Genomic DNA, 27654 nt, shown 5'->3' with positions numbered 1-27654 from the left:
AGCATTTTTGACACTACGGCTGATCTGAGTTCAGTACCTGCAGTCCAGACCCTGCACTTCCCTTCAAAACTGTCACATATAATTCCATCTTTAAGTCTGTGTCCAGCCATGAATTTGAAAAAGTGTCCATATTTCTTCATGCTTTAAAGACTTTTATCAATGTCACACACAGAGAACACAAGAGTATTTATATATACACGTTATAGTTATATTTCCTATACGAGCCATAAAGAGAAGTGTATAATTTCCACGCTATTAGTGGCACTGGGTGACTGCTTGTTTCAAATCAAAAGCCTCCAGCTTCAAGTCTTTATGATATACTGTTCTCAACATATGGCTCGGGTTTTTCAAATGTAAGTCTATTAGGTTTGTCTGCCCTTTTATCATCCGCCCAAACAATGATTAAGACCTGTTTACACCCAGGTAAGTGTTCATCATAAAAATGCGATCACTCGCTGAAAGTACTGTAGGTGTTGCTGCGCAATTTTCCATTTCTGACACCAGCTTGTCACAGAGAAGAAAGAAGCCAAACAGTGTTTACATGTTTTATGTAACAGCAGTTGTTCTGGCCATGTGACCTAAACGCAACTCTTACTGGTTGCCCATTTTTCTTTCCAGTGCAACAGAACTTAGAAATTTAGAGCTAAAACGGTCCCATTGATGGCATGCAAACATTTGTGTTGGTCTGAACAGATGAATTAACATCAACTGATTCAAATTAAATCATTTTTGCCACTGGATTTTCTCAACAAACATTCGCTTTGGAGTGAAACTGCGGTTTAACTCCAAGTATAAGCAATAGTAATGATTACACACATCACCTTTAGTCTCTTGAACTGATCTGACATTTGCTCTTGCTTACTGTTGTCCTTGGCTTCAATCTGTGATAAATATCTAATATTAGAATTGTTGTTGAAGGCCTGTCGGCTACTCTGAAGGCAGAGGGACCAGAGCAATCAGGAATAGACGTGATTGCCACAGCAAGAGACGCATCCTTGATAACTCTGACAACAGAAGACCACATGGCGGGGACAAATGAGACTGTGGCGCGCATGGGACGGATACCATAGCTCCGTAATGAGGAGTCATGAGAATTATGGTGAGAGGCAAAAAAAAAAAAAAAGGAAACAAAAATAGAGATTCACAGAGAGAGAAAGAGCAAGAACAATAGAGATATTCAACTTTAGGTCCCTTATGGACCACGGCATATGTGTACTCGGAGGAAATCTGTATTGCTCGGAGGTTGCTCTTCTAGGCTAGCTCTAGGAGATTTCATTGAGATGTCAAGTCTATAAAATGAATGTGGATTGTCTAGTATTATTACATTCGCCTTGGAAGACTGTTATAAGAAATGTTCATTTTGAAATCTGACTTTTGATTGCACAGTTTGAAACAATGACAAGATAATTTCAGGAACTCTAAATATGTCATGTGTGATTACCAGGGTCTGAGATGCAGGAGACTTAAGAGTCTCCATTTGCAATATAATTAATCTCACTGCAATCTATGAGAGACAAATAGAAATATTAAAAATCTCTTTGCGATTTCTTTTCTATTATTCACATAAATGCATACAGGAATAATATTACTGAAGTGTGCACCAACCGTCAAAACAAAAATGTCTTTTTTTAATGTCTTTTGTTTCCCGGCCACGACTGGTCAAGACAAACAGAGAGCCACGCCCCAATCTCACACCACTGGTTGAGCCTGTGCCATTGGTCAGGAAGCCAAAACAAAGTGTAATGTTTTGAAAAAGCCTCAGTGGCAGTGTTTACTAAGGGCTTATTCAGTGTTTCTGTACTGAAAACCGGGTGCAGTTTGAATCCCGCTGAGGGTCGCCATCCACCTGACATGCTTTCTTTCAGTCTTTCTCACCCTCTCAATCTCCTTGTTCTTCACCCACCGTCTTGGCCCTGAACCACAGGTGGCCAACAAACTCCCAATGGAGGTTGAATTCAAGAGCACCGAACACATGATAAACAGACTGGCTCTTTCTCTCCTCATCTTCCGCCACCCCTAAACCACCATGTCATGTCTCGTATATATAAGGTATCGTATTCCATCCTTGCTGGGGGTGATAGGGCGCAGTGCCGTCTTTCCCCCGATGAGCTTGAACTGCAGAAATGGATGTGTGGCAGACACACTCGCATCGATCGACAGGCTGGCAAACCCCTCCTCCCTGCCGTCGCAGATGGACCATGGCCCAGGAGCGTTTAATTAAAGAGCATGTGAGAACAGCTCCCAGCTGCCACCTCTACGAAAGCTGAAACCTCACGACGGCCTCGAGCTCTGCCCTCCCTCCTGATGCACTCATGCTAATCAAAGCCGCTTTCAGGATGCGGAACGGAAAGGACAAAATCAAAATCGCCTCCATCAAGCATGGCAAAGGATGGAATGGCAAAGTCTTTCACATCAAAAAAAAAAAAAAATGCACGTGAATGTGATCAAATAATGACCAATAATATGCATGGGGGAACGGAAGGGTCGTCAATCAGAAGCTTTGAATCAAGGCCACTGTGTTCTATGCAAATAGACAGCAATTGGGAAGCGGGATTTGCTGGGAGGCACTCAAAAACTAACAAGAGTCTTACGAGCCATCAGTGAAGAACACACGCAGGCATAGAGAAGCACTGCTCATTTCCGCAATCTTTCTTATTCAAATCCACCTTGATTACTCTGTAGAGGTCTAGGCCGGCTGAGATAGCAATGCAAAAAAGGGGAATATCAGTGATGGTAGGCTCTGCCAAGTAACACGGTGCAGGTGAGGATTTCTAGCAACGCCTTATTCATATTTTGTTTGGGGGGGAAATGTTGGATAATTTTGGCAATTAAAATTGTCTGTCAAAGCCATATCAGTTCTAAGATTGTTTAGGCTTGACTACATGAATTGAGACCGTAGTTTCAATTTGGAAAATGGCATGTCAATGAAGAAGCACCAAAGCGTCTAAGCAAGAATAATTTTGGCCGCGATCTAAATGACGACCTTTCCTTATATTGTCCATATCATGGTGACATACACCCTATTTGGTGGATAATCTCAAGGTGGAGATTGTCGGTCAAAGTCATTTATGGTTTCGTTTTGGCTTGCAATGTCTACGTGAATTTAGAACGCTGTTTGGCTGTAACCTAATTGACCACCTGTCCTTATATATCCATTTCATGGTGACTTGGGCCATATTTGGACATTAACTGACTGAAATAGGAACATGAGGTCGATGATTTTACTGCCATCTGATTACAAGATCGACCCAAGAGAAAATCTACAGATGAATTACTGTTTTTTTGACAAACAAAAGGGTCGTGTGGGTATCTGATTTCTTTCTGAATGAGGTTTACGAGGAAATCATTTTTGAAATCTGGACTACTAATGGACTACTACTTAAAATCTAAACTACCAGTGGACTACTTGTGTCACGTGTCACGTGCCCAAACATGTGTGAATCAGACTTCTGTGTTCATCAGAAAACATGGCTATTATCACTGAAGATCCATCCAAACATTCTTTTACATATTTCACATGAGAAGAAATTACCAATTGTACATTTAAATGTATATATTTAAAGCAAAGTTTTAAGTTATAGCGTCGTTGCCATTTAATATCGTACTAACCGATTGCAGTTGTTAGAAAGGACACCTGCTCCGTCTCCTTCCCATCATTGTATACAGCCAAGTGCCAGATGCCCGAGTCCATGTACTGTATAAAGCCTGTATCGTGACTAGTGAGTGGCAATAGGCTCCGCTGCTGGGCTGGAAAAGGCGGACCCTCGAGACCTGGAAACCCTTGCGACAGGAGTCGACGGCCATCCAACAGCTCCACAAAGTCAAACTGGAGACAAGGAGAGACAGACAGACCACAAACAAGCATTAGGACTGACACATGAGCCTTCAGGAGCTGATAAGTCCTACACGTTGGAGCCAACGGGAGCTGGTCTCTAAGGGCAGGTTGAGGCTGCGAGAACAGGACTAATGCTAGGTGTGAAGAGACAGCTGCTCACTGAACCAATTTATGCAAATTTATGTATTGAATCTCACACCTCAAACCTGTACAGTTTACCTCTAAATCATGTCACAAAACATTTAGGAATCATATTTGTTGTAGGCTACTGCCTTTTATTTATGCTGATTTTAATATCATTGCTTAGGTTTATAAGTAAATATTACAAAATATTGCACAAAATAAAATCAGTAATGATCTCATGATAATCCTCATTTGTATTATTTTATTTGAACTAATTATAACACTATAAATAACATAATCATATTTTTTTTTATTAAAAACAATAAAAGAGGTTTCATTTTCTTTACATTATTGTTCCAAAGTTTGGGTTCGATAAGATTTTAATGTTTTAGAAAGAAAATTCCACAAAAATACAGTAAAACAATAATATTATGGAATATTAATATAATAAAATAACTGTTTTCTGTTTAAATGTATTCCTGTGATGTCAAAGCTGAATTGTGTCACACGTTCCTTCAGAAATCATTCTAATATGCTGATGTTCTGCGTAAGAAACATTTCTTATTATCATCAATGTTGACAACAGTTGTGATGCTTAAGATTTTTTTTGTGGAAACCATTATTAATTTTTTTCCTGATTCACTGATGAACAGAGAGTTCAAAAGAACAGCATTTATTTGAAATCGAAATTTTGTAACATTATAAATGTCTTTACTATCACTTTTGATCAATTTAATGCATCATTTGTGAATAAAAACATTAATTTATACCCAAACTTTTGAACATAGTTTCCTATTTCTTTCTCTTTGGTATGACATATGACCTTGGCATTCTTGTTTGACAGTTGTTCATAAGCCAAGTAAGAAATGTAGCCATAGCATAGCATTAAGCCATAAATTGCAATAACAATTGAAGACTTTATTTTTCTCCTCATCAAACACATTATTCCTTACTGTATCTACATGTGCTATAAATGAACAGTCTTACAAAATAAATCTGTTTGCAGAAAATTGAAAAGGAGAACAACGACTAAGGTCTTGGAGTAATTTCCAGTGACACAATACCACTGCACATATATGAACCAAATCAATAACGAGAGGCAGAGATGCTCTGTGTTCGATACTATAATTAAGTGTCAGTTTGTGTCAAAGCCTTTGAGATGAGTCTTTGAGACGATATGCAACAAAATGAAACGAAATCTTGGGGGAATATGCTACTTCTATAACCTATTGACAAATGAATGTGTGTTGGGGGAGACAAACAAATAAAATTGGAATGATTCATTTTTGATTTAATTGAAAAAGCTCTGATACATTTTAACGGAAACAGGATAAGCGTTTGTTAGGTTGTTTGGTTGTTTCGATGTGGCAGATGGAATGGAATGGAACATCTAGTTCCACAGAATCTACACAATTCAGCTTTTTTTTTTAAACACACAAAAAAAAAAACATCAACAATTAGCGGTTAGCGGTTAGCATGCATACTCCATTTAAGACAAGTGGTTTTGATTCCGGACTGAAGTCTCTCGATCCTGTTCACCTCTTGTCCTAATATCTCTTTCTACTTTAATTAATAAAATGGAAAAACACAAACAAATATCCAAACATTTAAATAAAAAGGCATAATATACATTGTTTAAATATTCATCTGAAGTTTTCTGACCCACCTGTGTGTGCGACGGAGGCAGACCTCTTCTCCCGTAGATCCCCACCAAGGCATCTTTACTAAGAGACACATTAAATTTGAGGTACATGGGGTGGTCGATGAAGACCTGCGACCTCCAGAAGATTCCAGGCGGGATCAGCTGAGCGACTTTGCGGCCCACGTCTATCTCGCCCGTGTCTATGAAGCTGTCCTCCGGGAAAAAGCCATCTAGTTTACCTGTGGAAAATGAGATCTATCAGTCAGCTCGACGCCTCATATATCTACCATATGGTGCGAGGAGAGGGTCAGTGTACCGGGTCAATGACCCTCTTGCTGATTTTCCATCACATCAGGAAAAAAGAGCCACACTGACCATTGACCATGAAGCTGAAACTTCACTATACATGTACTAAAACTCAACATTTTGTGTTTGTGGGAGATATACATTTGCTGTTTTTATAAGTTTAATATAAACAAATTTTGCAGTTTGCAATGGATTTTTTAAATGGTTTTTACTTATGTAGTAGTATGTATTAGTATCATTTTTATAGTATTTATACAATAATAATAAATGTATTTAATTTATAAAACATACTATACACTAGATAGATAGATAGATAGATAGATAGATAGATAGATAGATAGATAGATAGATAGATAGATAGATAGATAGATAGATAGATAGATAGATAGATAAAGTATATACAAATATTTGTATTAAAATCATGCAATTAAAATGAAAAACTGGTCAATTCTCATCCATCCTCAAACCTTCAATAAACAGCAAGTGTATTTAACACTTAACAATTAATAATAAATGTATTTATGTTCATACTCTGTGTATTTTATATATATACACACACACAGAGTAAAATATTTGATCAAAATGTCAAAAAAAAAACAATTATTACTTCGAAAATAACTACTTTTTTAGAACATTAAATTCTCATTTGTTCTCAAACCTTCAATAAACAGAACAAGTGCAATTATGGTGACAGATCGTTTCAAGTCAATGCAAGTTCATTTTGATTTGGCATTAAAATAAGTGATTTATCTATTTGTTTTATTTTTTTGTACTTTCAATTATTTACACATCAGAATGTTTTCCGAGGCAGTGCCTCCCTCGCATCCTTGGAGAAAATGCCCCTGCACCTAATGCTGATGTGCCCTCCTCATTGGACCCTGAGGAAAGAGCAACATCTGCTCACTCGGGTGGATTGGCCAATTTCCGCAGTGATGGCGACAAAAGCAGACATCCTTGCAAAGAGAGCCCAGAGGACTCGCAGGCAGTGTTCGCGTCGGGCTACACGCGTAGCTACAGCAGATGGCAGTCTCCTCAAAAGTCAATCATTTGCAATTTGCTATATCTGGAGAGACAGGACATGCTTTCCCGTCTTCCAATTTACCACCTCCACGTAACGCATTACCACATCAGTCGCAATTACACATCTTGTGAAAATTCAGCTATGCCGCATATCGCCATTGGCCGACTTTGCAAAACTTGTTGAGAACATAACCAGGTATTATTTGACACAAAATTAAAAAAAATTTTTATAATAATAATAATAATAATAATAATTATTATTATTATTATATGTTTCATTTAAAAAAAACAAAAAAAACAAAGCTTGAATACAAAGTTTTTAAGACTATTAGGACCAGCTGTTGTTACAATACAAAAAAAAGAATCCTTTGGCCAATAAAATCAACCAATTAATAATATGTCAGAAATAGTAATATTATTAACAGTACAATAATATAAAAAAAATATTGTACTACGTTAATGGGAACTTCTCATGAGAAAGTAAAGTGGGATGGTTTTGTGCATGTGGGTCCCATGGCCAAACCAGTTGAAAACCGATGTTATAAAGAATATATTTTTAGTATTTTGGGGTGAAAAAACATTCACACACAGATGGCCAATCACAGTGGAAAGCAGAGGAAAGCTTTATAAAGTTTGGCGAATGGAGCAAGGAGTAAAGTATGGCGAATGCATGAGTTTAAACAATGTCTCACTGGCACTTTCCAGATGAACTGATGTGCAACTAGACAGTGCAACGGTCAGAAAACCTCTCTGATACAGTGTTAATTTAAGTTAATACCAGGGATGTACAGCACAGTGATGCTGGATTGATTTGCTGTGTTCCTGATGACAATGTTACTCCGACAGTCAGAATTAAAAAGCCGGGCCTATTGATTTCCCCTCAGCCGCAGATGTCACTCAAACGGAGGAACCGCCACGGCCTCCATGTTTGTGGTTTCGCTCGCTCCCTCTCTGCCAGCTGCTAAATGAAAAAAGACGTCTCGGTGACTCATCTATATGGTAATAGTCTGATCTCCCACCTTTTGTCCGTGGCCTGTGGCAAATCAAATGGCTAAATATGGGTAGTGCTCACGGAAAAGCGAACTTTTCCTACTGTACGAACTTCTGTCTCCTGACCGTGGGGGTTAGTGTCTGCTTTCTTCCGCTGCCAGGAAAACTCTTGTCCAGTCTTGGAGATGAAAGGAATGCATGGCTTTTTGGATGGGGCAAGTTCTAATCTGGCTTGAGCCCCTGGATACTCAATCCCTAAAGCTGTGCCATTCGTTCTTCCAGGAACAAATAATACCCTTCCCATTTTCCCTGCAACTTTCATTGGATTGTAATGCAGATCTCATGGCAAGCAACTGAGACTGGTCACAGCATGGAGCTGGCTGACAAATAATCCTGGATCCTTTGAAAATCAAAAATAAGACGTTATAATACTGGCCAGCGCGGAGCGAAATTAGCAGGAGATGAGTTCATGTGAATCTGGCAGGAAATTAGCTTGAAATGTTGGAATGTGTTGTCGGATATGAGATGACTGAAGGGCATGAGTTCAAACGCTTGGCCAAAAAAAAAAAAAAGTTTAAGGTTAATCAAGGCTGAAAGAACTTCTTATTTTTTTCCTACCAAACTTGTCGAGCTGCTGCCTTTTTTGCATCAGGGCTGCTATTTATCTGCACCCAAATAAGGATCGCTTTTTAACCAATCTCAAAGAAGTCAACATGAAACAGCATTCACAATAAGAAACAGATTAAAGTTAACAAAAAATGTAGGGCAGAACTTGTTAACTGGACATGTCATGCTTTACTGTAACACCCCCCCCCCCCCCCCCCTTATAAACCTTATAAGACCCCCCCTTATAAACCTATAAAACCATAAGATTTGGACATACCATCATCTTTGCTTCCTCGATCCGGAAACTCTAGACCCGTGTTGCCCAGAGGCGGCAAGCCCAGATCTGTGGGCAGATGAAGGCCACTCGTGTTGTCCTCCGTCAGCTGGTAAATCTGCCTCTGCATTGGCTGTAAATGCCAGTTGAGTCCGAAGAGGTGCATGGCTGCAAGAGAAAGAGCGGCACCAGATGGTAAATTTACGTCTGTTGGAGCAGTGATTCCTGAGCATGTGCCTTGCTGTACATTAGAGTAATTAAATTAGATTCACTAAGGAATACTATAGACACTGCATCAGAAAATTAACATCCTGAAGGCTGTGGGGTAATTAAACCAAGGCTGTAAGAAAACAAATATATTTTGACTTGATTAATCTTTGGCAGAGTTTAAGAGCACCAAGAGAACCACAGCAGACTGCAGATTCATATGCAAATATGATGTCATCGCTGCTGGATTTATTGATTTATTTATTTATACAGGTAAGTTGACTGAGAACAAGTTCTCATTTACAGCAACGACCTGTGTAGGTCACAAAAAAATTGCAGAATGGACATTCATTAATTATCAATTAAAGATAAAGGTTATATGTAATATAGCAGTATGTAGGCAAACTGCATATAAGTTGTGTATACACAGTATAAAGTATATACAGTACTCTCTTTTGCTCACCAAGACTGCATTTAATATTTGATTAAAAATACAGGAAAAACAAACAAAACAATAGTGTGACATATTATTACAATTTAAAAGAACTGTTTTTATTGTAATGTATTTTCAACTATAATTTATTCCATTGATCAAAAAACTGATTACCCCAGTTTTCAGTGTCACACGATCCTCCAGAAGTTTGGGGTAAGTAAAAAAAAAAAAATTATATTCATTATTTAGTTTATATTCATCAAAGATTAATGAAAAAAATCATGATCTCCTCAAAAATGTTAAGCAGCAAAAACAGAAACATTAATACTAATTGAGCACCAGTAATAACTGGTGTATGTTTCATGGCACTGTAAGGAAAAAATAAATAAATAAAAATAAAACATAAATGTTGAACAACCCAAAGACAGAAAAGACAGAGCCCATAGGGCAACTTTTTTTTTTCCATCCCCATTTACTTGCTAATACCCCCAGTGGCTAAAGAGACAAGGAAATGATCAAGTCAGCAGGAACACAACAAGAGGTACGGATGAATGCATGAGCAGCACCAGAAGGCACAGTGATTTTTCACAAGGTCAACAAAAGAAGAAACCATTGGGATGAACTCTGATGGCGCAGTGAACGGGGAAGGAGGGGCCAGGCATGATGGATCACCAGGACAAGAATGGTCAGGACCAGCTTAGCCAGGCAAAACCTTGTCCTGGAAGTCTTCAGTCAGCAGATAAAATGCCAACAAAAGGCCTTTGGAGCTCTTTCTTCCGCAGTGGACATGGAAGTTCTAAGCACATGATGTAAATAACCAAAGAATCCAATTAAGCTTGTGAAGCTGGGCTGCATACCAATTCGCACTAAGTACTTAACTGGTAATTGGAAAGCACACACTGTTGGGTATGTGGTAAAACAGTATGACAGATTCACTAACATGCATCGAACACTGTTTGTGTTTTTTGCAACTGTTACAATATTTTTTGTTACCAAAGTTTTACATACATAGACAACTATAAGTCATTCATAGGGTTATTCCCCCAAAAGTGTAAACACTGTGGTTTGGAGGCGCTATAAAAACATCTTTGTTTGAGCATTCAGACCAGTCTGATTTAGCAACATTGGCTCTACCATTGGTTGGAAGTTAAAGGTGTCCCAAATGGAACCCTAAGCGCTCGCGATCTTCCTCCAAGTCTACACTTTCGTGATGTAATGCCATTTTGACTCCGGTAGAAGTCTGGCAGAAGTGAGCATCGAGGTCGTATATATGCTGCCAAGGGAGCGCTTGCGAGCACCCTTCTGAAACCTAAAATTAAAAATGGGACACCCTACAGTCGTATGGACTTAACAGACACACGCATGTGGGGTGCCACTGCGCCATTGGATGAGATAATCTTATAATGCATCTTATAGTACTTATAGTACACCTATTGGGATGCAGCCAAAGTATGTAAAACAACTGCTGTCGGCACCAACTATGGTGGACTATGGCAGTGTCGGAGTAGATAAAACAAATGATCTAGAGCCTCTTTCCTATGCTCCAGTTGTCTCCCTACATGAGTTCCCGTTTCTCCTTCATAAGAACAGAGCTAGTTTCAAATTGCACAAGTGGCTTTCTCTGCCACACTCTCTTGACAACCCGTAGTGACAATTCAGTGCTAAAATTACTTTTCCGCTCCACTCAATATTTCGGAGAGGTGACAATGTATTTGTTTTGTGTGGCAGCAAATATCTTGTCTCAATCAGGGTGAGAAAAGGTCTAAATGAATGATTTATTCTTCTGTCAAAACATTTCTGAAAGAAACGTATAGCTGGCATAATTACCAGACCTCCACTCAATCTTGATTTTTGTGTGAAAGAACACTAAAATTATTCAGCAGATTCTTAGATTAAAGAATACCAAAACAAAAAACTTTACAGTACCACTCCAAATGAGGTGTTTATGAGATAATGCTCATAAGGCAATGGTCATAACCTACACAACCTGTTAAAAAAACATTGACTATCAAGCCCTTTGTAGGTATATAAAGTGCTGTAAAAAAAAAAAAGTCCAACCAGATAAACTCCATAGACTCCATAGAAACAAAGCAATTCATCAACTCATTTTTTAGCATCATACAATTAATTTCCTGGTGTTGGGTGTTGTTTTATTTCAAAATAAAACTGTGCAAAGAACATAACTAGAAATAGAACAAAGTAGTGGAGGCACTTTGTTTATTAGTGTTGGTGGTGGGGGACTGTTCGGTACATTATTAATGAAACTAAGAGGGAAATGCCTCACTGAGTAGGGGCTGATTGGCTGGAGTGGTGTTTACAGAGGGAAAGATGTGTCTGAATTCATTTTCAAAGAAAAACAAAGAGCTTTGGCTAATTGCTTCATTGGGCCTTTGCTTGGATATCCTCTGTCCTGCTTTACATGTTGTAAAATCAATGATCCTTAAGATTCTGCAAAGATGTGCTTGCCCTAGCTTAACCAGAAGCATCAAATTGGCAGTTTTAAAAGCCCAGTGCACGGCTCACAGACTGCGGATCAAACTAGTCGTGACAAATGGGAGAGTTCTGCTTCGCATCCCTTTGCATGTTCGGCCATTAATTAAAGCCATATTACTTGGTAACCACCCCACATTTACTAAACGGTGAAAATGTGGCCTGAAAAACGATGAAGCCTTTGACAGGCGTTGCCATGGCGGATGAAAGTGTCCATCTTCCAGCTTACTTAATCAATAGCCATTTGGAAAATTGCAGGGCGCGCATTTTGTTGATTGCATTCCGACAGATTTGGACCATTCTGACGAAAGATCTGAATGTTGCCGTTACTTTTGCAAGAGAGCATTTGTGGAGGCGATAAAAAGTCGTGGCTGTCTTGAGAGACAATATAAATGCAAACGACCGGGCGCCTCCGCCCCCGTCAGTACCGCTGGAATTGACTGTGTCAAAGGCGGACAGACACGCTACGAGACAGATGGCTTGGTTTGTCATCACCCGAGATCGAGTAAGGCATTCCTCTAGCTCACTCTCTTTTTCTGCAGCACACTGGTTGATTTGTGGCTCTGTGGGAGGAAGCGGAGAGTGCAGTTGGCGCATGGGCAGTGGAGGTGGACAATTGGATCTAAGGCATCATGGGTCTAGGTGTCATTCCAAATGTCCAAGTAATTGCTCCTTCAAGGGGTCCATCTTCCATCTGGACCCCTTTGCTACTGTCTAGCTCTGATGTAAAATACCTCACACTTCCTGGCCACCCCCCCGCTACCAAACCTCATTATGATTTATATCCGAGCTGTCCCGGTAACTATGATTTCCAGAGTGCGTTGGAAAGAGTCCAGCTTATGAAATATGTTCCCCTGCCTAGCCCAAACTCTTCCATCATCCAAACTCACTCAGTCTCTTTCTCTCTCTCTCTCAGCTGTCACTCAGGCTCCATGAGTAGAGAGCAAAGCAGGGACAGGTGGAAGCGGTCTAAACTGGGTGTTTTTAATGAGGGTCCCGCTGGAACGGCAAGTGGAAAGACCCCACGACCTGTTGAGAGTAAAACGGCAGCCGTGCTGAAATGCAAGCCTGGGCGCACACAACAACCCTGCAGTCTCTGCTTTAGCAGGCCACTTTGGCAGATTTGTGCAAGCCAATTAGGAAGCAGAAAACTTGAACAAACTACTGCTTCAGTCTGAGTGGAACACAAGGCTCATTACTGTTCCACTTCTGTGTTTGAAACCTTTGCAACACCTCCTGAGAAAGAGACAACAACAAAAGACACCATCTATCCCACATTTACCTCCAAAAAACACTTTATCCCAGGTCAAAAAAAAGAGGACAGTGCTGGTATCTGTGGGAAGGGTAGTCCCAGGTTGAGAAATGCCATTTCTTGCTCATCCATCATAGAATGGACAGGGCGCATTAGCAAGCATATGGTTAATTAATTCCCCTTAGACACTTGAATGGATGAGCGTTGAACACGGCAGCTCTCAGTCCTCCCATTAGCCATCTAATTACTCTGACACCCCTCCTGCAGAGATCCTGGTGTGCAAGATCTTTAGCCCTTTTTGGGCATCCATCTCATATTCGACTGAATCTTCATTAAGAAACTTATCCAAAAAAAGAAAGGCAGATGTGGAGGTACCAGACACCACTTTTGCAAACTAAAGAGAGATAAACAAGATGACAGGTCTAAGGAGTGCCCTTCATTTAGACACAGCAAAAGTAGGAATTTGGAGTTTACATTGATTAAAACAGAAGGTTGTTGAGGGAGACTACTTCATTCTGTGAAGAGTTTGTTCTCGATTTTTCTTTTGTAGCTTATCTTTCAGGTCTTTGTAGATTGCTTTATTTAAGCACACATGGATTCTAAGCCCTTAAAAATCACATGTAGGTGAAATCAATCTGCAGACAAACCAGTGAGACCTTTGAGAGCACTCTTGAGAGTTAAGTTTCCCCTGTCAGGAGTGCCTCATCTTTTCACACAAACTCCCAGTGGAACTTCCTTTTTTTCTATGTGCCCTCCTCTGGTCTCGCTTCAAGTTCAGACTGTTGACTATAAATGAGAGGCAGTAAAATGCACATCATCAGTAAGTTAGTCGATCAAAAAGTCTTAAGCCATTTTTCACTTTCACTCTGAAGCTTACAGGAATCTGTCAGGAGTGAATAATATCTACACTCCAGCCTGGCCACGGAGAACGCACTTTCCAAGAATGGCTTCATAAAACAGCTTTGATTTGGCAGACAGTTAATTGTAACTTGCCAATTTACAAGGCAATTTTTATCCACAGAGATGCTACACTAATTGTACAGAAAGTTCCCCTGGGATAACCTGGTGCAAAGTATTATGCTCAAGAAGACTGTGGTGGCTGAGCAGGACTGTGACCTATCTTCCCAGTTACAAAGTAATTCATATTTAGGTCAAAAAAGTCTCTTCATTATAATGTAGGCTACCACAAGCCAAAATGTTGCAGTGACACAACCACACAACCTCTATAAGACCTATAAACACCACCAGTACTTTTTCAACCCCAGAAAAACCAATCCAATACCCTGGGTTGACATGACATGTAATACAAAAATATACTTTGATGAGGGTAGAACTGAAAATACATCTAGCTGGTTATCATTCTGTCATTCAAAAAAGGGACAGAAAACAAAAGACTGTCACTTCAAAGTCAATAGACAGTTAGAGTGAGTGTCTTGTGGCTATGAGTGAGGTTGCATATTGGGAAGTAAAATGAGGGCCCAGCGAGCTAAGAAATGAACACAGAGGGAAGCTGATGACCTTCAGATGCCGAGGACATAATGACCTTCTTAATGAGCATGCTACCACTGAGAAAATGGCACACGAATCCCAGTTTTGCGATCTCACTCCTTTCAAGGAAGCAGTTCTTGCAAACTACACAGAAAAAGAATAGGGGGGAAATAGCAAAACTATGCAGCAAGTCAAAAACATCTGTCAGGAGGTTTAATTGGGTTCATTAGACAACACAGCTAGAGTTACCAATTACAGGCCTACATAATTAATTGCACTTGAAATTAAATATATTTTCTCATCAGCTTTTAATTAAATGTGACCCCTTGTTGTTGATTGAATCCCAGATTCTCAGGGTGAGCTACGGTTTCATGCGTGTTTACCTGAGGTGCACAGGGAGATGAGCTTGATTTTGGAAGAGGGTTAGGATGGGGTGGGGTGTCTGTAATTACATGAAGTGATTAAGACACATCGGCTTGGTGGGCTTTGCAGGGCTCCTAACAAGGTCAGAGCTTAACTAGCCCTCCAGCTAACACAGAGAACAACTTCATTAAGCTCAGTGCTTAGGCCTTTAATGTAGACAATAGTATATAGCTTTGTTCCAAAAACATAGTGAGCTTCTTCCTATAAGCTGTTGCCTTATTTAGACAGTCTTTTCAAGGATAGCTCTAGATAGCATGACACATTTTTTCCAGTGCATTCTACCTCAACACTGGGTATAATGAGGCATCTTTGAAGAAAGCATGACATTGCTGCCTACTGTTTGGCTACTTAAGCACAACTATGATGCCTTTGCGCCTGAAGCTCATCTATGCTGCCTTCTAGGTAGGCAGCATACTAGTTTTTGGAACACGGATCTCTTTTAAAACATTGCAAGCTGCCACACTGTATACTACCTACATGCTACCGTCTAAGGCAGAATCCAAACGATTCCTAAAAGTGATTTAAAACATTTTACATAAAGAAGCTACTAAGGTCAGTCACTCCACACCACATAAATAGTGTACATCAAACAAAGCACACATGATTACCTTAAAATGCTTCAAAGGTAGGCTGGCCAATAGCGATTTGAACAAAGCTGAGCAATTAGCATTATCAGCTAACAGAATTTTAATTTAGGTTCCAAATCACTGCAGAGAATCACAGGGTAGCAATTACTTTTTTTTTTTTCTTTTTTTTTTTTTTTTTGCCAAAAATAGATGAATGGATGGATGATTAGAGCTCATTTTAGTTCTGTTGCAATGCATATTTATTCTCAGTGCCTAAGCTGTGGAAAGCTGTTTATCTTTAATAATGAAAACACATCTGTGAGATCTCCATTTGGATGCACCTTGTGCAAATGACTTGCACTCAGTACAAAAAGTATTTTCACCTTCAAAAAGTATTATTTCATTTTGCGGGCTCTGTGTTAGATTACACAGAACAATTTACATTCTAAGCAGACACATATTATGCAAACCCATCTCAGGCTGTCCTCTAAAACATATTGGGTTACACAAAACATTTATTATTGATTTACCCTCGAAAGAATGGACACACTTTATTTGGAACTGCTATAGACAAGCTCTTATCTTCTCACATGTATGTCAGATATTCCACTTTCATGGGATTATACGAAACGCATAACAGAATGGTTAGCAGACACCTAGTAACACTCTGCATCACAGTAAAGCTCAGGTATGTTTATAGTCTATGTTCAGACTAATTTGCAGAACTAATATAGCTGTACATACAATGCATCACAGAGAGTTACTGATTATATGTAGCCACTGTTAAACTACAGAAATCTTAACCACACAGGGAAAATCAAATCAAACTGTTGCTATGGCTCAATCGTATCTCACTTAATCTGTTGTCCATTATTGATTTGGTTCACTGACCAAGCTGAATACAGTTGTGGGACATTGAAATGTCCTAACAATGAGAGAGATCAATACTGTTCACAGCTGAGCTTTCAAATGATTGAAAAGTGAATCATACAGTATACAACATCTTTATATGCGTCACTACTCTGTCACAAGGCGGAAACAGATAAAATTGAACACAAAAGTCATATCAGTCTCTTTCAGTGAGGAGATGCACTGATTACCATCAGCAGATTGGATTCAGAAAAGAAGTGCTTAAATGACAAAACATTGCTTCAGACTTTAGGACAACAGTATAACAAGTATACATAACAAGTATAACAGTTTGCTGGGATTTGTCGGATTGGTAATTTTTAAACCGTTTCGTGTCCTGTCAGCTGGTTATCCTGGCAGACCAAGTAAACCAGATGGAAACCAGCTTAGCAATCCTGGGAGACCAGCTAAACCAGCTAAGAGTAGCAAACCTCCTTCAAGCTTTTGGTTTTAACCTTTAAATGCATGAATGTGAATGAATGCCAATCATTATTACATATTCGGGTCTCAAGCGACCAGGATCTATATCTAACACGGATGGATCTCTACATGTCGAAATAATATAAAACTCTCCTGAAATTAGAGTAACAATTACAGAATAATAAAAATAAAGCATATTTCGTTACCTTTTGGAGCTTGGACAGGTTCAGTTTGAGCAGTTTGAGTATTATACCATCATCGCTGTCCTCGTCAGAGCTCATTTCCCAGTGCATTTAGCATATTCGCGATCTTCTCAAAACTATCATTTTCAACATCTTCATAATCAGTATTTTGATCGCTGACAGCTTCTTCACCAGATCCACCATCAAGTGACAGTAACGCTAATAATTGATTGCATTCAGTACTTGCTCTGGAGTAAATCGCTGAGCCATTTCAAGTTTTGCTGATGATACTTCCTATTCTTTTGTTTTCTGCCTGTGGTAACTATGAGTGAAACGTCACTTCATAATCGTATGCGTTTAAGGGTTAAAAAATAAACAAAATAAACCCATAAGCCATCTTTTATATCGGTCACATCTTTGACTCAGTTTTAAGGGTGAATGAGGACGTAGAACAGTGAACTTACCAATAAAGTAGGCCAAGAGGAACACCAGGGTGACGGAGATGAGGATGGCACTGAGGGCAGCACATTTCCAGTTGCAGTGCTTATAGGGTTTCTTCAAGCTGAAGGCAGGCCGTGAGAAGGTGTTCCGTGGCAGGGGCCGGGGTGGAGGCGAGTATACCGTGCTGGACGTCAAAGGGTAGCCGGGAGAAGTTGTGCAGTACAAGGGCGAGGTCCCGCCAGGCTTGAACAAAAAGTGTCTGCAGAGACGCAGAAAATGCTGTTGCTTACGTTCAAAAAAACAAAGGCCGTTGGAGAGCACTGTGTGATAAGTGTTTTCTCATCATGTTAAACAGTATGTGTAGAGTGTGTAGGCTTGTGTTCCCGCACTGGTCAGTACTGCTGTCGCTAAGTAGTTTTCCAAGCTGTTGCCATAGCCACATCTCAGAGCTGGCTGGCAGCGAGACACACTGTGCCCCGTGGGGTGCGTTATATCGAAATTTTGAATCAATATCAAATTTAATTTACAGCCCGAGTGACCACAGTGGACTCTTGTTAATACAAGCCCTCGTAGTGACTTCTAATTCACCTTAAGGGTGCGTGTGTCAAGCTGTGAGATACTGCAGGATGTACATTACCAGGACAGCTTATTCACTGTGGCCAGTTCTCTTGGAATGAGATGCTACTGTAGCTCAAAAAAGCTTAGTTAGTTAGCAGGTGTTGTAATCTATGGTGAAGTCACTGACTTGGAAAACTGCTGTCCAGCTGTACTGACCGGATGAGGGGAAACTCAGAAACAAACCACATTAGCCTAATGAGGTACAAGAACAGACTTACAAAAACTCTTAAACCTAGCGCGCACTACAAGACAGAAGCTTGTTCAGCTGGCTCCTCTTCATGTTTTAAGTCTGCCTCTTAGAATGTCTCACCGAAACGATTCAGAGTGTATGCAATTGTGAGACACATTCCAATATGCTCCGATATCCTATCCCGATACTGTCCCCTACTCTCATCCCTATATTTATTTCCTGTCTCTCTTTCATTGTCCTGTCCAATTAAAGACTAGCATTAAAGGGATAGTTCACCCAGAAATAAAAATTCTGTCATCATTTACTCACCCTCAAGTTTATGTGCCCCATTGACTTCCATTGTTTTCTTTTTTTTCATACTATGGAAGTCAATGGGGCCCATCAACTGTTTGGTTGCCCATATTCCTCAGAATATCTTCTTTTGTGTTCAACATTCAAACAGGTTTGGAACAACTTGAGGGTGAGTAAATTATGACAGAATTTTCATTTTCGGGTGAACTAACCCTTTAAGTTTGTACCTTAAATGTCACAAATATGACACAAAAAACAAAACAAAAAAACAACTGATGCTATAAAATGAGACTAGAGGCTATAAGACTCTCTAAGAATAAATTGCGCCCACTGATAGTGCTATTAAAAGGACAGTTTACTCAAAATTATAATTCTACCACAATTGTTTCATCTCATGCCATGACAAACCTGTATGACTTCTATCAAGGTAGCAGGTTTCTGTCTTGTAATGTGCACTTGGCCTTATGAACAATTTATTAGCAAAGAATGCTAATGCATTCAGGGTTAATTAGAAAAGTCGTTAGTTTGGTGTTCAAAAATAAAATGTTTAAAAAAAACATGCAAATTCATACAGTAAGTGATGAAAAATGTTAGATTGTGTTATTTTTACAAATTGCACTATGTAATGAGAAACAAGTGTGCACAGGTACCACTATGCAGCATGGCAAAGCAGATTCCGGCAGCCGCGGTCAGATCATGCAACATACCCATCAGTGTAAGCGCCGTCGCGGCGAGCTGTGGCCAGAATGTCCATCTCTATAAAGTTGTCCTGTAAAGTCTCTAGGAATGTCTGCTTTGCTATGTTTCTACACACAGGTGGAGAGATGGACAGATGGAACGAGAGTGAGACATGCGTGCAAGAGGGAGACACAGATGTGCAAACACAAAAATGCGATCACCCGGCGAATTTGTGTAAATGGACAAGAGTGGAGAGGCCGACGAGGACAAACAAACCCCATTTTCCAATGACAGGGTGCTGGTGCCAGATCCAGAGCACAATTTGGAACCGTTCCACGTTTTTCAACGGCAGGAAAAACGGTGTTCAGGGACAGAAAAGAAAAACCTCTCTAATCTAAACCTACTGAACTCAAAACTATTAACCGACAACATCAGAGAACAGAGGGCGGGAAAATCTCCTCATCAAGTAATGTTTTTGAAACAACAACTTAAACAAAACTAGATCAAACAAAAGCTTACCGTTTTCATTTACAAAGCTGTTTTTACTGGAAATGCCTACAGCGATGTGTATTTAATTAAACAACAGTTAGTTCTCAACCTTGACTCTAGCTGGCGGAGGTCCAAGTGTGCTGATGTTTTGTATAACAGCACAAAGGTATCTCCCAGCTTTGAGGGAAAACAGCTTTGAATGTTAAAATGTTTTGGACATTTCCAAGACTCTTAAAAAAATGCTAAGAGCTATGGTTTAAGAAACGTAGCCAGTTATGCAAACATTCGTCTCTCCAGCCAGTTGAAATGTGGGGGCGGTTCTGAAAGAGGTCCGCAGGCTCCCCAGCTGGGCACCAGCACCATTTCGGAGAACGTGGGGAAACAGAGACATCCTTATGGAACTAAAGTGCGGTGTGGGGTTTTAACCCCGTGAAACCCAGTACGCCCCACCCGAGAGCGCTCACGTTCTTTTACGTTCTTCACATGTACCTTGTGTTGTACGACCCATGCCCCTCTCTGCAAGCGTCCTGTTCTTCTCTGATAAACATTAGAGTATTCTGGCTCCTTTATGATTGTGGTTAGAAGAAAACAAGGCATTACTTTTCCATTCACTTCTTCACGTTCTTTGTGTTTCAGGGGCTGACACAACACTTTTTAGAAGAATCACACATTATACTGACAGAATTCCCAAGTGGTTGTGCTAAATCCTGCTTTAAGATGTGGCTTTTTTTCTTTAAAAATATAAATGGTTTCATAAAGCAGAGGTTTATTAACATTCAGAGAGGAACTCTGGTTGCATTCAGTGAAGCATGTCTGCTGTTGCTCCGTTCCCCCCTGAGATGGCTGTTCCATAAGGGAAGACTGAGATAATGCGATGGAGAAATGAACCGTCAACATGCACTGGGCAGGCGCAACACCTTCAATTCAACAAGAGAAAATGTGTGTTTTCTTTTCTTGGTGGCTGTTCCAGACTGCCTGCTCGCTCTGCTGATTGTCTTTGGCCGGCTTATGTACATTTGTTTAGTTTGTTTGGGCATTGGGAGGCAAATTAAAGTTTTAAACGAAGGCGAGAGGGCCCCAGAGGCTAGTTTGGAGGAGTCAGAGAAGAATACAAAAAAGCAGCCAATAAGAGAATGGCATTGCCTGGCTCTCGTCCAATGGAAGGGCTCGGTAAGCCTACATATCCAGGGACTCATCCGACCCATTCCAGTCCGCTGTACAAAAGTCGTGAGGGGAACCATTACAAAGCCATTAGCTAAAGCCTAAATGACAGGCCATCTTTCACTGCCCTTGTGGATATTGCTAATGGATATTCCAATTTCATCAGAGGGTTTCGGATAATTGATCGCTCTTTTTTTCTTTTTTTTTTTAGATAGGAGGAAGGGATGGAGGGTGATGTCACTGATTTACTCGGTTTCCGGCACTCTCCTCATGCCGCATGTCGGCTGGTGTGACCATCTGTTTCCCTTTCCCGTGAGAATACCTGGTCTAGATTAAAGTTTGGGGAAATCCATGATGTTTAATCAGTCATTATGTTGCTAACTGTCCCTCCGCAAATTCAAATTAACGTTCATTTTCCTGTTGAGTGGACCGTTCAGACTCATGCCGGTCACAAACACATCAAGAGGACAAAGAAACAGAGTTTCCAGGCAAATTTCCTAGCGCTTATGTTTATTATCAGACAATATAATGTGTAAGATACTTTCATTTTGGTTTGGAACTGTGGAGCAGAGGTTACGGTGTGTGGCTCCAAATATGTTAAGATGAGTGCTTACGTTGGTGATTTGGGTTCAAGTCTGGCAATCAACATTTCTTGATCTTAACGCCCCCATAATTTCCTGCCACTCTATTATAACTAAGTAAATCTCACAAAAGATAGGTCTGAATTAAATTTCACTGTAAAATAAATGTGCAACAAAATAAAGTAATTTTAGGATCAATTAGGGAAAATTTGTGTTCATTATTAAGAAAATAAAATCATTTTCAATGCTATAATACGGTAATAACCCTGTACAGACACAATCTTGCTTTGAACATAAATATATATAGTCCAACACTGTAGTATAGTATATTGCAAAGATGTATACTTATGTATAAATGTATACATTTTTCAAATGCATATTATCTAATTATATAAACACCAAAATGCGTAATTTTTTTTTACCCACGTACGGACCCAGCCCCAAACCCCATCTCTTAAAAATCAATAAAGGCTGGTTTCTAAAGTACATCTTCCTGCCTCTATGTACAGTATTAATGTTCATGGGTAGCCTAAATGGGTTCCATTCAGACCTTAACATTAAGTATTTTACTGGTATTTGTCAACAAGATTAAACAAGACATTTACACCTGGCTATACCCAGTGTTTAGATCTGTTGTGGTATTTATGCAAATTAGCACATAGGTAATTAGATTATGCACCGTTTGTCCAAGTTAACAAACAATAAAAAAAAAAAAACTTGTAATACATTTTTTGTTTGTCTTGATGTAAGTAATCAACTCAGTAATTTTCATAGTGATATCTAAAGGTTAAATTTTTTACTCTATTCACGTGAGAAAAATAATGAATAGGCGTATGAATAGGCTATATTTGGTACTTTTTCGAAACTTTCCCCTAATGGGATTCTTCGGGGCTTTTGTTTCCTTACTCAGGACATATTGAGGATACAAAATCAGTTGAGTTTGCTTCTGTTGCAATTTGTTCAGCCTTTTTTCATAAAATGACTGGACTATATGGTTTTTGGGAGATATTTGGGAAAACTACTTTAACTTTGCAATCCCATCAGTAAATCATAACGACTTTGAGATCCGAGACCCGTGATGTAATGATGCTCTTAGCACAAATATAATAATATAAACGTATATTTATTTCAGCTACTACAAAAGTTTGAAGACATTTGAATTGTTGGCTGGGTTGAGCAGAGCAGGAGGTGGAGGTTATCTGAGTATCAGTATGTATCATTTCTCTTCAGGCTGGTCTGACAGCGCTGATTTGCCTCCGCCATGCATGAGGAGCAGCCTGAGCAATGCAAACAGACATCTGAGAGGTTCTTGACTGATCTCCTCCACACAAGTGCCTCAGATAGAGGCAAACAGAGCAAGGGCTGATGGGAGATAAATATGGAGAGCTTGTAACAAAGCCCCCTTCAGAACCTTGAGAGAAATCGCCATCCATCTATTGCATTTTGGGCTTGAGATATTAGATCAGCAACACTGCCCGGAAAGCCCAGGAAAACAATACTTTTCTCTTGTTGTATATTTACTCATGTTTCGAATGCATTTCGGCCAAATACAGGAATTTACATACAAACTGAGTCGCGACTCGCATGAAACTTCCATAATGATAGACCGTAAATTCAGCTATACACTTGAGGTCATTCCTACTATCAGCAAATGTTTATGTCTAATTATACTGTATTTTTATTAACAAATAGGGGAATTAAGATGGGAAACATGAAAAACTGGCAATTTATTAAGAAATGCACCAGGTACTTCAATTTTTTCTTATCGAATTAAAATGTTTCAAACAAAACATGTTTTAATTGCCAATCAACTTAGTCTTCTGTAAAATCCCTTTAATTGCCTAAAGCCTGTCCCTTGAATGTCAACATCCTCCAGGAAGTGACATCATTTTGGCGGGAAAACAAACATTTAGGTTTTATTAGATTTCTGTGAAGTTTTGTGGTATGAATTGGTTTGTCTTCCCATCCAGTTATATAAAATATCAGAAAACTGTATACAAATATGTCAAAAGACAATAAAATATCTTCAAGTTCACACCTCACGTAAGCTAACTGGCTAACTTAGCTCTTTATTTCCATTATTTTAGGTTCCATTTTGTTAATCGTCTCCCTATTAAGATACAATTTATGTGCTTAAGATTGACCAGAAGATGTATTTGAAAGTCAGGTATACTGTTTTACCGAATGACACCACATACTGTACATGCATCAAAAGCTACTGCATAACAGCAGGAATGACCCATTAAACTATATTGTGCATCAAGTGGAGATAAAAGGCTACATAAAGTCTCATTAACTATTAACAGTGTAGTTGATATTTTAAGCAGATACAAATAGCATAATAAACGCTTCATGCAGCCAGCATATGCATGCCTTACGATGCATTATAAACGCCTAATGTTGTCACTCGACATCACAAAGCTATTTGATTAGCCGTTTTATCATGAGAACAGCACAGCCCCAAATGTACCTGGTCTCTAGAGGAACGTTGCTGTTGAGAAGCCAGTTGTCCTGGGCACTGCCTGAGTCCTGGGCACTTGTAGGCCCCTCATTGGGAGCCGAGCTATCGGTGGGTGCCGGGCTCGGGTTACTGCGCTGGGTATAGTTGCTGTGGCTCAGAGAGCCAATGGAGGCGGTGTGGTGCTGACTGGGGGAATGGGAGTGTGACAGGGGCAGCGGTGGCGTCCGCAACCGGGAGTGGTTCTGGAACGAGCCCTCTGAAACGAGAGAAACAGCACTATCAGCAATTAAACAAATTCAATTACTGCAGTGTTCATTAGCATGTGGTGTGCAGAGATTTATCTGTAACGTTTTTCTGATACTGCACAAGTAAACAACTCGATTTTCAAAGATAAGAAGTTGCCTTAAAAAGAGACACCTAGCTTAAATGCTGCATCTAAATAGAGCGCCGGCTACTAACAGCTGGAATCCCGCAAACACTCATCAGGCAAAATATGCTGCAGACAATCTGTCACTATCAAGTAGACTGAATTACCCTCGTCAACCTGTTTAGAATTCACGCCATGATCAACTGCAGCTTGTGTGGCTGGACCCGACAAGACAGCTTCAGCTTCCGACAACGCTTTTGTCAACTAAAGCCACTTTGCGTCATGGGAGATGGGGGCTATCAGACATGAGATTGTGAGCATCAGATTGTGGCAATCCAGACGGAGATAAAGACCCTTGTGTCCTTGTGCGCTCCACAGCCATTCATTTCCATATCTGCTAAACCATTCATCAATCAATAAACTAGCGCCTCATTGCGCTAAGAACCCTTACTTAACAAGAACAAAGCAGTTTCATTTTACACCTGTCGGCAACACTCAACGGCCTCTTTACTGAGAGCTTAAACTGTTGCTAAAGGTGAGGCTAGTATGCTAAATATGTTTTATTTAACAACTTTACCATTGTTCACTAAAGGTATAGCTAATGTGCTAACGTTGCTTTATTTACATTTAAAAACTTTACCTTCATTCGCTAAAAGGTATAGCTAATGTGCTTACTGTTTTATTTGCATATTGTCTATTTGTTAAAGCTAATGCAGTAAATATGCTTTATTTACATTTAAGAACATTACTTTAAATAGTTGAAGGTATAACTAATGCAATAAATATGTTTTATTTACATTGAAGAACAATGTTACCTTCACTCGATAAAAGAATAGCTAATGAGCTAAATGTTTTATTTACATTTAAGAACAACTTTACCTTCATTCACTAAAGGTATAGCTAATGCGCTAAAGATGTTTTAATAAGAGTAAGAACAACTTTACCATCATTCGCTAAAGGTATAGCTAATGTGCTAAGGATACAGCTAATAAGACACGTATGTTTTATTTATATATTTCTGAAGAACTTTACTTTCAAATGCGTACAAAAAACTGGTGTCTAACAAATATGCAAATGTAGTTTATTTGCAACAGCATTTTAGTAGGCTATCTGACAGATATTAAATGAATAAATAGGCTAGACATATACTGTTATTGCAAAAATAGATTTCACAAGACAAACAGACATGAATTATGCACAATAATGGGGCATCAATCACAGAGGGTTATCTGAAGTCCGACAGTAATTGTCTTTTGTTACAAAAGCAGAGTGCTGATGGCTGTGGCTGCAATGCATTTAACTAGATAAAGCCAGAGACAGAACTTGTCAGAAACTGTCAGCAAAATCTCTAGAAGTTGAATCTGTAAATTCATTCTTTCTGAAGTACCGTAACCAAAAATAAAGATTTTGAAAAAAGAAAAATCAAATTCAATCATCAGATGCTGGACAACTCAAACATCCCAACCTATACGGATATTTTCCTTACACCTTAGACCTCATTTGGTCTCATGCTGGTTGAACCACGGAACTGTAAAATAGTGCAAATATTCATATTTTAACAAATTTGCTTCACTATTTTTAAATAAAGGATAAAAAAAAAAATAGAAGATTATGCTAAACTACGTAATAAGTTTAAAGAGGTTTTCATGAGCCTTTTCTCTTCATTATGTTAGCAGGACAGCGACATTTTTGCACCCCCTAAAAATATCCAAATACATTTTTAATTAAATACTAAAAATATTGAATCACTAAAGAGGTGTATATACACAAGGCATGTCATTGTATGTGTGAACTGCAATTTAAATTATAATTTTATTTTTGAAACAACAACAACAAAGAAAATCTGTCAAGCAGATCCTCTTGAGAATGCTTTTGTTGTCGCTCGCCTGAACTGACCTTCATAAGCAAACTTCACTAACTACTATTGCACAAACACAGCAACACGGTATTGAGCAACAAGTCATAAGCAACCCTGAATCATTCCTTTCTTTTGAATACTGCAAAAGTTGCATGCTTCGAAGGTCTTACCGTGGTTTCACACACCAAGCGACACAGTATGTTCTCTGTTGGAGGCATGTAACCGGGGTGAAAGAACGCTAGTTCTCACATCTCTCATATGACTAAATGAGTGCTTTGCACCATGTGGTGAGTGCACATTTCTACTGAAGATCATTATGGGATGCGTCACTGACAGGGACCCCGTAACTTTTTTTTATTCCCTTTCATTTTTGGGCACAGGGCCGGATCATTTGTCAGAGCCAGTGACAGATGGGCCCGTACCAAGCCGCATTCCCACAATCCTACGCTACCAATTACTCAGAGCTCTGTTGCGTCTCTGAGCCAAGCTGATGATGGCCCTGATGAAACCAGATCAAAACAGATGGAGAGCTGGAAGGGAGGAAAACCGTTTCCCCAGCACTATGAAGGTATGTAACATGCGGGAGTATTACAGCTACGAAAGTGATGCAATTCAATGAAGGTTAATGACAACAAGACTTGATTTACCATATTGCTTGTCTGTCTAAACTTCAAAAGGAAAAAGTGCTTGAATTCGATTTTTTCTCTCTTATCGCAATTCAGCATGCAGTTAAAGTAAGTCATTCATAGGTTGACGTCCTAATGATTATAAAAACTGTGGCTCTTAATAACGTGGCATTGAACTGAATACAAAATTTTGTCAGGAAAAAGAAATTATAAACAGGCCCTCAGGTAACAACAACAACAACAGCAGCATAAAAACACCATTATGCATGTAATGAATGCTACAAATAGTAATAGACTACAACAAGTTCAGGCTATGCATCACCCAATTCTAAACACTTCACAAGGTTTTTGCGTTGTGTTTTCGGAATAAGTTTGTCTCAACGCAGGGTTTCTACTCCCTAAACAGCAGCCAGTAAACAGAAACGCTGACGCAGCGTTCAAGGGTTGGAGCTTTATTTCCATTGAGAAGCACAGAAGGTATAAGGCTAAGGCTCATTCGAGTCCTTGAGACAATGAGCATAATACGAAGAGAAGTAATGATTCAGCAGTAACCATTCAGAGCAGTCCAGAAGGACTTGTAAGAGTGGAAGGTCTGTGATCGATATTGTTTGCACAACTCTGTTCAAGAGCAAAAAAAGTTTGTTTTGCCAAAGAAAAGACAAGGCAAAGAAAAAGGTCATTGCGCTCGAATACATATTTTTCAATATCATATTTCAACACAAAATCT

At 39.4% G+C, this 27654-nt stretch overlaps 1 protein-coding gene across 1 annotated transcript in view; it reads right to left on the bottom strand.

The window, feature by feature from the left end:
• The window catches only part of tenm4 (teneurin transmembrane protein 4), a 232444-nt gene that overhangs the window by 91619 nt on the left and 113171 nt on the right, over positions 1 to 27654 (bottom strand). Inside the window, exons 5-10 of the mRNA XM_084419906.1 lie at positions 24086 to 24332; positions 19414 to 19512; positions 17631 to 17866; positions 8800 to 8964; positions 5625 to 5839; positions 3610 to 3826 (exon numbers count right to left, since the gene is read on the bottom strand). Of these exons, the coding sequence (XP_084276032.1) occupies positions 3610 to 3826; positions 5625 to 5839; positions 8800 to 8964; positions 17631 to 17866; positions 19414 to 19512; positions 24086 to 24332 (1179 nt within the window). The remainder of the gene's footprint in view (positions 1 to 3609; positions 3827 to 5624; positions 5840 to 8799; positions 8965 to 17630; positions 17867 to 19413; positions 19513 to 24085; positions 24333 to 27654) is intronic.

Source organism: Rutilus rutilus, assembly GCF_951802725.1.
Source record: "Rutilus rutilus genome assembly, chromosome: 9".
NCBI lineage: Eukaryota > Metazoa > Chordata > Actinopteri > Cypriniformes > Leuciscidae > Rutilus > Rutilus rutilus.
Note: the sequence above shows the minus strand (reverse complement) of the source record. Positions and strands in the feature narration are given on the sequence as shown.